Genomic DNA, 12,806 nt, shown 5'->3' with positions numbered 1-12,806 from the left:
TATTTTTACAACCACAGACTAACCGACAAGTGCACCGGGTCGTACCAAGTAATACCTTACGTGAGTAAGGATCGATCCCACGATGATTGATGGATCAAGCAATAATGATTAATTGATTGGCTTAGTTAGGCAAGCAGAAAAGGGTTTTGAGATATTCAAAATGTTTAAATTGAAAATATCAGAAGGCAGGCACGCAAGTAAATAAGTTGAAAATAAAATATTGGAGAAACAGTTAAGGCTTCATAGTTATCTATTTTTCCAGATTAACTTTTCTTACTAACTATTTTAATCATGTAGGATTTAATTTATGGCAAACTATATGTGACTAGACCCTAATTCTTTAGACCTTTCTAGTCTCCTCTAAAATTCATTAACTGCCAATTCATTGATCAATTAATTCCAATTAGAAGCTGCATGATCAAATTCCAGTTTATATGCCACAAAAACTCTAATTACCAAAAAATAAAAGGATTATATGTCACGTATCCCGTTAAATCCAGATAATTAAAATTTAGGAGAGTATGTTTTCAAGCTGTTGTTCAAGTAAAGAGCTTTTCCAAGTTTTACAAGAACTCAAATAGAAAGAGGGTCATACTTCCGTTCCACCAAAATTAATAAGATAAAGAGCGAAAACAATTCTTAAATTATAAATTCATACGTGAATTAAAATAGAAAAAGTAATAAAATCAATCCATACAAATAGACAGAGCTCCTAACCTTAACAATGGAGGTTTAGTTGCTCATGGTTCAGAGAAAATAAGGATTCTGATAAAATGTACAGAGTTCCAATCTAATGGCCTTCCCTAAAGAAGAAAAGTTTCTCCTTTTTATAACTAATCCTAATTAATTTTTAAAATCTAATATCTAAAATTAAGATAATATCTTTCCCTATTTTCAAATTCAAATTTGAATTAGAATCAATTAAATAATCCACGCCTTGTAACGTGGGGACCACTTGGCTTCATTGGATCCGCGCCTAACTTGGCAGAGAGCTGCGCCTTACTTGAGTTTTCTACACGTGGCGCATGTCACGCGTACGCATCAGTCACGCATACGCGTTGATAGTCTTTTCCGCGTGTCACGCGTACGAGTCAAGTACGTGCACGCGTCGCTGTGCAAATCTTCAAATCACACGTACGCGTCATCCACACGCACGCGTCGCCATGGAAAGCTCCAAATCACGCGCATGCGTCAGTCATGCGTACGCGTCGTTCCTCGCTGGTTTTCTCCTTTAATTCTTGTGCCGCAGAAACTCCATCAAATCCAGCTGAATGCTACCTAAAATAAACAGAAATGTACAAGACTCAAAGTAGCATCCATAGTGGCTAAAAGATAATTAATTCTTAATTAAACTCAACAATTTAAGTGCAAATTCACTATGAAAAGATAAGAAAGATGCTCACGCATCACTTATCTATCCATTTCTTTTCTGTTCTTCATCTTTTCAATTTTCTTATTTTAATCTTCTTTTTATGTTTAGTTGCTTGCTTAATTTTTGTTTTCTTTATTTAACTTTGGTTATTTAGGTTAAGTTTTGCTTAATGCTTTGTTTGTTGATAATTGCAAGTGTTTAATCTTTGGATTATGGGTTGTTCATGTTTGAATTTTTGGCTTGAAATTGATGAATATGTACACTGCACTCCATGTGTTTAACATAATGCGTGAATGAACTTTCTGTTTAATGCATGTGTTATAGCTACCATATGTGTTGGACTATCTCCTTGTTTGGCATTCTAATCAAGAATTGTGCACTTTTGAATGATTATCATGTTATTTTGGATTAGAATTTCAATATTGTACTTGTTGTTGCTTTGAGTTGCTAGCACCTATTTGATATGAAAATTGACTTTGGATTTCCTTTTTGGTGAAATTTCGAACAAGTACATATTGAAAGTAGTGAATTGAATTGAATTGCTTGTTCATCATGATTTTTAAGTCAATATAATCACATAATAAGGTATTTGTTCCTTGTTAATGCTTTGCATTTGTTTGAGTTGACTTAACTTGATTTTTATCAAAACTTGTCACTTTTTGTAACAAGCACCTTATACATATGATTATTTGATTATTCCTAAGGATGAATAAGTAGTTCTTTTCATCATTTGATTATACCTTATACGAGTTATTGCTTGTTGTGCTATTTTTATTAATTTTGCTCTTTCACTTACACAATTTCAATTTTTTTTTGCCATGTATTGATTAACCTGTTGTAATTCCGTTACCATTCGAAGAAGCTCGGATGGTATGAGAGGAGGTAGGTCAGCCATGAGCAGGTATGAGAGTTTTGGGTCCTATAGAAAGAAGGGTTTTTATTTTGAGTCCCCACAGATGGCACTAATTGTTCTTGTAGAGGTTGACCAGTGTATAGCACTAATTGTTCTTGTAGAGGTTGACCAGTGTATAGCTTGTCCGCTGGTGAATACTTGTAAGCTTTCCGTCAGGATGAGGTGTACATCGACGATGAGAGAACAAGGGGGTAGGTACATGTAAAAGACACTCCAACGCTCAAGTAAGTAAATGAGTGATAAGTTTTGCAGAATGCAATGTGTCAAATAAACTTTTGACCTCCCTTTTATATTTTGGGATGAAGCATCGACAGTTATACTCTCAATAATTCGCATTAATGGAGAGTAATAGCATATTACAGTATTACAATATTTCTTTTAATACCCATTATTGATAACTGATCTATAACGTATACTGCCTAGTTATAGCATTAAGGACGAGTTATAACGGTCATATCAATTATTATTATTATTTTAAAAAATATATATAAAAGCTCCTTAAAAAATCTATATTTTTTAAAATTAGTTGATCTATGTATAAAAAAATTTAAGTAAATATCGATTTTCTGAGAAATAAAAATTTAAAAACTAGTTTGTTAAATAAAAATGATTAAAAACTAAGTATTTAACAAATAAAAATTTTTTGGAGAGAGGGTAAGGATAGTTTGAGGGGAAAAAAGTGTGACTAATGAACATTGTAAGAGTAGATTGTTCATGATTAAGGTTTATCAAAGAGAGACATGTTTAATGAAATGAATTTAATTAGAGAGATATTTTTTTACTTAATAATATCAACAAATCTTTAAATTTTTTTATCCTAAATTATCAATTTTATATCCAAGATTTAAAATTCGTAATCCTAATTTTAGACACTAATTCTTTTAAAAGATCCAAATTTTTCAAAAAATAAATTTACAATAAAAAATTTATTAATATTAACTAATTAAAATTTTATTTTTTAATTAAAAACTTAGTTCTATTTATTCATCACGGCCTACAATTCCTTGAATGCCAGTCAATGATGAACTCTCAACATTTAATAATGAATGTAACTGCATCCAAAATAATGAAATATCCAGCAGCAGCATCACCAAAATTGTGATCATACTACAAACACAATATACTATCGAACCTCTTACTCATCGAATGACTTTGGCATTGCCATCAACAAAACTGATAAGAATAACACCAAAGTCACCATTATCAAATCATCTTACAACTGAGGCCAATAATCTTCCTTGTGATTTAGCACCATTGATTAATGCCAGAGTTCCTATTTTCACTCCGTCATTGATTAGTCAAACTGCACGCATTGATGTATAGCAATATACAAGTACATAAGGTAATAGTGGACAATGAATGCAGACTGGGAACAGAACTAATGGCAGTGAAATTAATACTAACCGCTAAAGCAAATAATTAATGTTCCATTTTTTGGGTTTACATGACACAATGATGAATGAATAAAACAAGAGAAAGTATAGGGAGTCAATGACCTAAGCGTACAATGTGTACAATAAAAGTTTAGAAAATATTAGAGATATAATTATTAGTGTTACATTGTTCTATCAGATTACGTTTTTGGGATGAGTGGTTTCAGGATATGGTATTAAAATTCCAAATTCCGGAAGGTCAAGAATTCGAATCTTGATGAACCTAAAATTAGCTTTTTATTAATATGAGATGTTTATCAGATGGTTATTCTGGATAATATAGATGATGTTCATTTTATTCATAAACTAAAGATTTAGCCTAAAATTTAATCTATTATACACATTGCACATTTAGGTTGGCTCATATAGAGTGGTTATGAGTGGTGAGGGAAAAAAATGGCAGTGAACTTTTAAGTCTCACTGCTTTTTTAAAAATAAATAAATAACTAAATTAAATTAATTAAAATAATTCCTCCAATAAAAATACAGACTAGTCAAGTCAAGTCAAGTCAAGTCAAGTCAACGAGTGCGCATTATCCACGCGGCTAGGAATAGCGGAAGAAGCGCACGATAGCCTCCACGGAAGACCGGTGCGCCGTTCACGATCCTCGGTGGCTCGTTGCCAAGCCTCACCGGTTTTGGATACACCTTCACACCCCCATTGTTAATTTCCACATTTGCCCCTCCCCACATACCGTGTCGCTTCGTGTACCAAAACAAGATCTTGTACTTCACCGCGGTCGCAAAATCCACCCGGAAATACACCTTCCCGTCCATCCCCGCCGCCGGAGTGAGGTTTCCGACGAAGGAGGCAGAGCTAGGCTTATGCGCCTTCTTCTGGCGGCCCTGGTAGAAAGGAGCGACGGCGGTGGAGTTGGAGAGTAGGCGCGTGGTATTTTGGGAGAGGAAGACGGAGATGTTGACCCGAACGGCGTCGTATTTGATCCCTTTGTCTTTGTTAGGGTTCGTGAACTTCATTTTGAATAAAACGGTGTCGTTTTTTGTTGTTGACGGAAGGGATCTGTTGAGGGCAGGAACGTAAATTGACTCGAGATAGAATTTTGGTTGGTCAACACGGAGGGAGAGCCAGAAGAAGAGGGCGGTGAGGCCCATGGTTATTATGAAGCTGAAGCAGCATGAGCAGCAGCTGTGTTGCTCCGCCATCTGCCGTGGTGGGGGTGGTGGTGACACCGCCGGGAGTCTAGAGAGAGAGAGAAAGAGAGGGAAGGAAAAAATGTAGAGATAGAGTTTTGACTGTTGAGTGCGTGCGGGGTTTCTTTATTTGCTGCAGCTTTTTATTTTTATTTTTGTTAACGGCTTCCTTAAAGAGAATATATACGGACCGAGAATCAAATTTAAAAGAAATTGCGAAATTATATTTTATTTTTAATTTTTTATTCAAAGTTTATAATTTCTGACCAACTTTGTTTAATTTTGCTTTCTTTTTGTTCATTCTGTTTAAATATTCTATGTCTTATTAACACTCCCTACTTAATTAATATTTACGAGCCAATAAATTGTAGTTTAAATGGCTCCTAGATTCCCCCTTTTTCCCCTTATGTAACCGGGAAAAAGCTATATTACTTACCATGCTAAAATTAATAACATCTTATTAATATAAAAAATAATTGAGGTGATAAACATAAAGTGGTCTTTTTTTACATATATATAAATATGCATCTCAATATCTCATCCATTCTCTCCAAATTATATAATTATAGTAGGCAGATTCTATAGAACTCTCTTAAAATTTTATTTTTTAGCTAAATCTATGGTTTTAACTTTTAAGAATTAGGTTGAATTGATTGGTTTGATCTAGTTAATTGAAAATTAATTATTAAATTAGTCTAATTCAAAATAAAAAATTATTTGATAGGAAATTGGTCAAAATTTAAAACAAAATAGTTACACTTTTAAATTTTTATTTTTATCGATTTGATGATCAATTAATGTTTTTAAAAAAGAAGAGATTTCATTCAAAAAAAGTGGTCCAACACATCAAAAGAGATTATGTTACAAATCTCTATTTAGTTTTTAAAATTTTAGCTAAATTCTAGATTTTTTGTCCCATAAAAAAATTTTGCCATTTTGCTATTTTGGGATCTCATCCCTGACTGTGAAGTTTTTTTTGTTGTTGATGGGTTAATTTACTTGAACCTGCATTTGATAACTCATGTTTTGTTAATTGAAAATCCAAGAATCGATGTGTGAAAAGTGTTGCTTGAGCTTTAGGGGAGACACTCAAGAACTCGAATGAATTGGAGAAAGCTTTTTCCCATTCTCAGTGTGAGAAAAAATGCAAAAATGAAAAATGTGATTGAACTAACTTCCTTTGGTATAAGTTGGTTTATTTATACATAGTTTCAAAGAGTAACTAACTGACTAATGATAAATATGCTAACATAATTAATACAAACAAACCAACAAACTTCTATACTATTTAACACATGTATGCAGTAAAGTGAGAAAAGGTATGGATGTCAAGTCAGGCGCATGTATATCAGGGAGCCTAAACTTGCGATGACAAGATGCAAACAGTTTGGGACTGAGTGATTTGGTCAGGATAACAGCGGCTTATTCTGCAGATCTAATGGGTAGCAACTTGGTCACATTCTCCTTTGCTTTAGCACGAACTATATGGCAATCTGCTTCAATGTGCTTTGTTCTTTTATGAAACACCAAATTGACAGCAATGTGTAATGCTACTTGGCTATCACAATATATAACAATTGGCTTTGTAAGTGGCAGCTTGAGTTCAACCATGATGAATGCAATCCATTAAGCTTCACAGGTGGCTGCTGCAAGAGCTCTATACTCAGCCTCAGCTGAGGATCTTGCCACCATATTCTGCTTCTTGCTCTTCCATATGATGAGACTCATTCCCACAAAAGACAGTATCCAATCACTGATCGTCTGGAATCAGGGCATGCTGCCCAATCACTATCCGAATATGCTGTGACCTTAAGATCAGACTCGGTTGAGAAGAATAATCCTTGTGACGAGGCAAATTTTAAGTATCTCAAGACTCTTAATCCAGTTTTAAAGTGCTTATCAGTAGGACACTCCAGGAATTTGCTTAATTTTCCTAGGACATAGCCAATTTCTGGCCTTGTGTTAGCCAAGTAAAGTAGTCTTTCGATCAATCTTCAGTACTCAGTGTTGCTCTCCAGTTTTGTTTTTGTATCCTTTGACAATTGTATGGAAGAATTCATTGGGATAGTGGATCCTTTGCTGCCAACATGCCATAGTCTTCTAGTAATTCAAAACAATACTTGCATTGATTCATGGTGATACCCTCTTTGCTTCTAGCAAATTCGATTCTTAGAAAGTATTTTAGCTTACCAATATCTTTGATTTGGAAAAGGTGGTGGAGATGATCCTTTACTGTTTAAATCTCTTTCATGTAATTACCTGTCAGGACAAGATCGTCCACATAAACAAGAATAGAAGTGAAGGAGTCAGAGGTGTCTTTAGTGAAGAGGCAATCATCATCATGCTTTAATTGGTGATAGACAAAATTGATGAGGGTTGATGCAAGTTTTGTGTGCCAATGTCAACTAGCCTGCTTTAATCCGTATAGAAATCTTGTGAGTTTGCATACCAAGCTAGAATCAATGACTTCAAGGAGATTTCCATGAGAAAATGTTGTATTCATATAAAGTTGGTGAACAATCCAGGACCTCGATGCTGCCACAGTAAGAAGAATTTTTAGTGTATTCATCTTGACAACAGGGATGATGGTATCGAAGTAATCGTGCCCAGAAATTTGAGTGAATCCCTTGGCAATAAGGCGTGTTTTGTGCCTTTCCACACTCCAATCAATATTGAGTTTTGTCTTAAAGATTCACTTACAGCCGACTGCATGTTTGCTTTTTGATAGAGTAGTAAGGAACTAAGTGTTGTTCTTCTTTAGAGCTTTTAATTCTGCATTAATGGCTTGTTGCCAATAAAAATGCACAATGGCTTCTTGATATGATTTTGGTTCTTCTACTGTGGATAATGCAATGGACAGGAGTTCTATGTGATGGTGATAAGGATGCATATATATGAGATGACACTACTCAATGGGTATTTGCATTGAGGAACAAGAGTTTATTAAGCTTTATATTATCAAAACACACATGTGGATTTATATCAAGTTTTTGAATTTGGATCCTTTAAATTTTAGATTTTTATTTTAGAGGATAAAGTATGATATTTTATTATTGATTTTTTTTTATATTTTTTTTAGTCCTACCTATAAAATAAATGGTAAAAAATCACACTTTATTTTCTAAAATAAAATTCAAAATTTAGAGGGTCAAAATTTCAAATTTTTTGCTAATTTAGCTACGAGTGATTTCTTTATATATAAAGTCATACGCGCGAGTTAACTTAAGGTATGATGAAAAAACAAGAAAAGATTATTACGTGCTAAAGGACTACTTTCTGCAATAGGCTAATGGAGAGTTGGATGTGTTTTTTATATATACACAATCTAATTATCGAAAAAATTAAGCACTTGTTTGGATAAATTTTTAAATCTTTTTTAAGTTATATTTTTTTAAAAAATTATTTTAAAAAAATAAAAATAATTTTATGTTTGAATATTTTATACAAAAATATTTTTTTATTTATTAATTATATTTAAATATAATAATATAAAAATATTTTTTATTTATTTATTACGTAAAAAAAATTTCTAATTTAAAAAAATATAAATTATCATTTTTTTTAAAAAGTTTTTTTAAATTTTTTAATATTTTTTTTATTATTGAAAATTTACTAAATATACTAGAAAATATTATCAATTTAATAATATCTAAACAAGCACTAAATATACACATAATACTATTATTTCTGAACGTGTATATACACACTATTATATAGCTAGGAAGGGGCAATTATATAATACTTAAGCATGTAATTGTTGTAGCTCTAATAAGCCCATAGAACCTAGTACACTAACCCATTCAAGTTCACAGAGTAATTCACCACACTCAACATTTCTCAATTTTAAGAGCATACGTTGGATTATAGTCCCATTGTGCCAAATACAGGGACTCTCTTCTGCAAGATAGTTATTTTCATTTGGCTGAATTCTTTTCACTACACAACCATCTGGGAGTTTTTCCAATCCTTTGTTCCAGCACTTAACATATGACCTTATATCTATAACTGCTTCACCCATTTCATCATCTGCTGAGAACATGTCTTTGTCGAAAACTTTCTGCAGAAAAAATTTAAACTATTAGACAGATGTATATGATTAGTTTTATATCTAATATAATAATTATAATTATTATTGTGACATAGTAAATAAGTCTACTAAACAATCTACATACTTGACTAATACATACCAGATGTATTGGAGTTTTAATATCGTCAACCATAAGGGTCAATTCTTCATTCCACTCAGGATTGAGATCTTTATGCATGATCCTAGTTTTCAGTTTCTGCACACCAAATCAAATATCAAATTAAAGAATAATTTTAATTTGCTAATAATAATAAGCACATATGTCTAATGAGAAAGGGAAAAAAAGGATTTCAAAAAAAAAAAATATTACAAACAATAATTCTTGTTTAACAAAATTATTCTACACATTTTAACTCCAACTCGCATACCAAACATGATAGAGAAAATTAAGAAAAAAATATTTCAAAAAAATAAATTAAACAACTCAAAATATAAATTTATTTATATAAAGATAATTTTATGTAAAAAATAATAACTAAAAATTATTGAATAATTTAATATATTTAATTAAATTGCTTAGGAATTTGCATCTTAACTATTATATTAATTGAATCTCGCTAGAGAGCCAATGGAGTATTTATACAATGTATACAATGGGATATTTATTTGGCGAGTTAAAAAATGAACATCTAGAATAAAATACTACTAATTTCTCAAACACAATACACTCATACTATCCAGAATAAGCATCACTATACCCTCATTGTACATATTGTATAAATACTCCATTGGCTCCCTATACTTCCTCTATTAACATATATGAAGATATCTTCGCAGAACTCTCAAGGAACTAACAATAACAACAATAATAAGATTCTAACCTGATGAGTACCCATGCTGACAACAACATAAGGATCACTAGAACGCAAATCGCGAATTGCGAGATTAATGCCTCTCTGAATCCTAAGTTTGAGAACACCATAGATTTGGTCCATCATAGTACAGTTTGTTGTCGCCTCTGAAAATCACCACAGGATACTATCGATGATGATGGTGAGATATTCTTGTTACATATTGAAAAACTTAGTTTGGTATATAAATATGTATGTCTAATTCTTTAACATTAAACTACTCAACAATAAGTTGCAAGGTTACAATGATTTGTTTAACAAAATCAGTTCAGCAAAAGAAAATAATATAAAGATGTGAACACTAACAGAACTTAAACTAATCTACACTAATCTATTTTAGATATTTGTTTTTTTCTTATCATGCGTGCCACACCAAACTTTTCCCCTATGTGACGTGGCCTTAATTAGTTGATTTTCTTTGTGTTCAAAAATGCCCTCAAATTTAAAAACAAAATAAATTCCTTCAATTTCGTTACAGTTTTTAAGTATTTTAAAAACTTACGATCAAGATTATAACAAAAACCATTGTCCGTTTTAATTAAAGGATAAAATTAGCACATTCTGTATTTGTTCGTTGTTGGAGGAGCTCTACTGTACTAGGTTGAACTTGCAGGATATTGTTCTTGCAGTTTGCTGCATGTAACATTTATTATATATTACCATTTTTATTAGTTATTTTTGCTTGAGTTGCCGGTAAAATAACATCGAATCATTTTTAAGATGCTTGAGATAACAATAAGCTAAAATAAGTTAGGGACAAATATTAATATTTACCCCAAGTGTGTAGGGCGAAAATGACCTTTGTCTTAAGTAAATCACAATTTTTTGGTAACAAAAATATTTACTTTTAGACAGAGTAGTCTTCCGGAAATAAAAAGATATATAGCAAATTTTGTTTGACAAAGTAGACATATTATCAATCGGATTAGAAATAGATTGTTATATGAGAAAGTGTGGATGTCAATAGTATTTAGTAGCCAAGTCAGTTATGCAGTAAAGGAGTTAGTTATAACTTATAAATAAGTTAGTTGTGCTAGTTGTGCTGATATGGCAGAGTTTGTTATAATTCTATTATGCAGTGTTAGTAGTGTCAAGTAGTTAGAAGGTATACTATTTTATAGTAGTTGTTGTTAATTATAATAGTTAGTTAGTTCAATTTAATGAGATTTATTTTTCAGCCGAAGAGAAATTTTGTCTTTCTATTTGTAAGAAATTCTTTTAAAATATTCTCTCTAAACTTTTCAGCATTTTAATATGGTGTGGTGAGCATAAAAAAATTAATGAAAAATTGAATTTCAAAAAAGCTTAATTAACAAAAATTTTATTGATTCTGGTTATTTCTCGAATCTGCTAGATTTTATCATTTTTATTCATCAATTATCATATTTTTCATCTCAATTTTTTTTTCTTTCCTTCTCTTCCTTTGAGACTCAAAGAATAGAGACTAATAAAATTTGTGTTACTTAAACAAAAATAAAAAATTCAAGTAAGCATTTTTTATTAGCGAGTTTTGGAAAAAAAAGTTGAACAAATTCATTGTAAACACATGCATCAATTGAAGAATAGTGTCAGTGGCGAATCCAATAATTGATTTGCAAACACAGGCAAATCTTTTGAATTAACTAAGCCATGCAGTTCAATTCGAATAAAAACTAGCAGAATCCAATATTAAATCTAGTGATTCTATATTTCTTACCTCTTAGAAAAAGTTTAAAAATAATTTTAATTTCTATTGTATTAGAAATGGACTAATCTATGAACATCTTGATTAATCCAGTATTTGATGAGAGAACCAAACACACAAAAATAAATTATCACATTATGAGAGATAAATGACATAATTAATCACAAAGTTATTACCTATTTTCACCACTAATCAAGTGGCAAACATACTAACAAAGGTACTGGCACCCAATCAATTTTAATTGTGTCAAAGCAAGTTTAGAATGATGGATAGCACCAATTCTAGCTTGGGAAAAGGTGTTATATGAGAAAGTGTGAATATCAATTAATTAGTAGTTAAGTTAGTTACGCTCGCTGTAAATGAGTTAGTTGTGCTAACATGACCGAGTTCGTTATAATTCTACTATGCAGTGTTAGTTAGAGTGTAAAAATATGAAGTAGTTAGAATGTATACTATTTATAGTAATTGTTGTTAATTATAAGGGAGGTTCTACTACGTTGAAGACTTCTTTTTTTTGAAGTGCTGAAGACACAGTGAGTGAGAAAATATGGGAAAACTAAAACTCTGCTTTGTAGAAGATGATGGGTTCCACAGAGTAGCATTTGTCGATTACTTAGACATCTGTTTATAATTATAACGTTGGGTTAATTTTGTAGTAACTAAAGTGTGTAGTATTTTTGTAACTACTGTTAAAATTTATTGCAACAACTGTGTTGAGTTATTTTAAAAAGGAGTAATTCAGAGTTAGAAGACTCGTATATTTGAGCTTAACAAAAAAAATCTTAATTTTATTAAAATGCTGTTTATAGTACATGATTTAAGAGTAGATTGCAAGACAAAAAAAAAAAGAAAAGATTATTCATATTTATATGTATATGTATACTTATAAATATACATAGTCATAAAGACTATTAAATAATCAAAAAATTAAATAATTAATAAAGATTATTAAAATACATAGTATGAAAATTAATTTATACATAGTAAAGATTATTAATATACATAGTATATATATTAATAATCTTTACTAATTATTTAATTTTATAATTATTTATCTTCATAGTTTTCATATATTTATTTTAATTTATTTTTATAACCTTTTTATTTCTATTTTTTTCTCATATTCATGTTTTTTATTTTTATTTGTATTTTCATTCACTTATTCATGTTAATTGAAATTATTAACAATTAAAAAAATAAAAATTATAAATATAACCATAAAAAAACTTAATAACAAAATAATTAGGAGCATCGTACTCTCTACGTTACAAGTAAATAAAGTTGACTGCTATTAACAATTAATTTTTAAAAATA

The 12,806-nt window shown here is 30.9% G+C and overlaps 2 protein-coding genes across 2 annotated transcripts; both read right to left on the bottom strand.

Annotated features, from left to right (window-relative positions):
* Nucleotides 1-3,983: 3,983 nt before the first annotated feature.
* Nucleotides 3,984-5,077, bottom strand: LOC112707252 (protein NDR1-like). The gene has a single exon (XM_025758921.3). It carries the CDS (start codon nucleotides 4,880-4,882, stop codon nucleotides 4,238-4,240), a length of 645 nt encoding a protein of 214 aa, XP_025614706.1. The 5' UTR covers nucleotides 4,883-5,077; the 3' UTR covers nucleotides 3,984-4,237.
* A 3,535-nt stretch (nucleotides 5,078-8,612) lies between these two features.
* On the bottom strand, nucleotides 8,613-10,058 carry LOC112705323 (protein C2-DOMAIN ABA-RELATED 7-like). Its single transcript, XM_025756156.2, has 3 exons — nucleotides 9,779-10,058; nucleotides 9,058-9,153; nucleotides 8,613-8,927 (listed from the first exon to the last, which is right to left on the bottom strand). The coding sequence occupies exons 1-3, from the start codon at nucleotides 9,893-9,895 to the stop codon at nucleotides 8,613-8,615; spliced, it is 528 nt and encodes a 175-aa protein (XP_025611941.2). The 5' UTR covers nucleotides 9,896-10,058.
* Between the last annotated feature and the right edge of the window lie 2,748 nt (nucleotides 10,059-12,806).

This window comes from Arachis hypogaea, chromosome 8 (genome assembly GCF_003086295.3).
Source record: "Arachis hypogaea cultivar Tifrunner chromosome 8, arahy.Tifrunner.gnm2.J5K5, whole genome shotgun sequence".
Classification (NCBI taxonomy): Eukaryota; Viridiplantae; Streptophyta; class Magnoliopsida; order Fabales; family Fabaceae; genus Arachis; species Arachis hypogaea.
This window is presented reverse-complemented; position numbering and strand designations above follow the sequence as displayed.

Bases quoted from the DNA above. Each gene is read 5' to 3' on its own strand.
- LOC112705323 (XM_025756156.2), bottom strand. From the start codon at position 9,895: ATGATGGACCAAATCTATGGTGTTCTCAAACTTAGGATTCAGAGAGGC. The intron at 9,154-9,778 runs GTTAGAATCTTA...TTTGGTGTGCAG, and splicing joins TCAGCATGGGTACTCATCAG to AAACTGAAAACTAGGATCAT. The intron at 8,928-9,057 runs GTATGTATTAGT...TTTTTTCTGCAG, and splicing joins TTAAAACTCCAATACATCTG to AAAGTTTTCGACAAAGACAT.
- LOC112707252 (XM_025758921.3), bottom strand. From the start codon at position 4,882: ATGGCGGAGCAACACAGCTGCTGCTCATGCTGCTTCAGCTTCATAATA.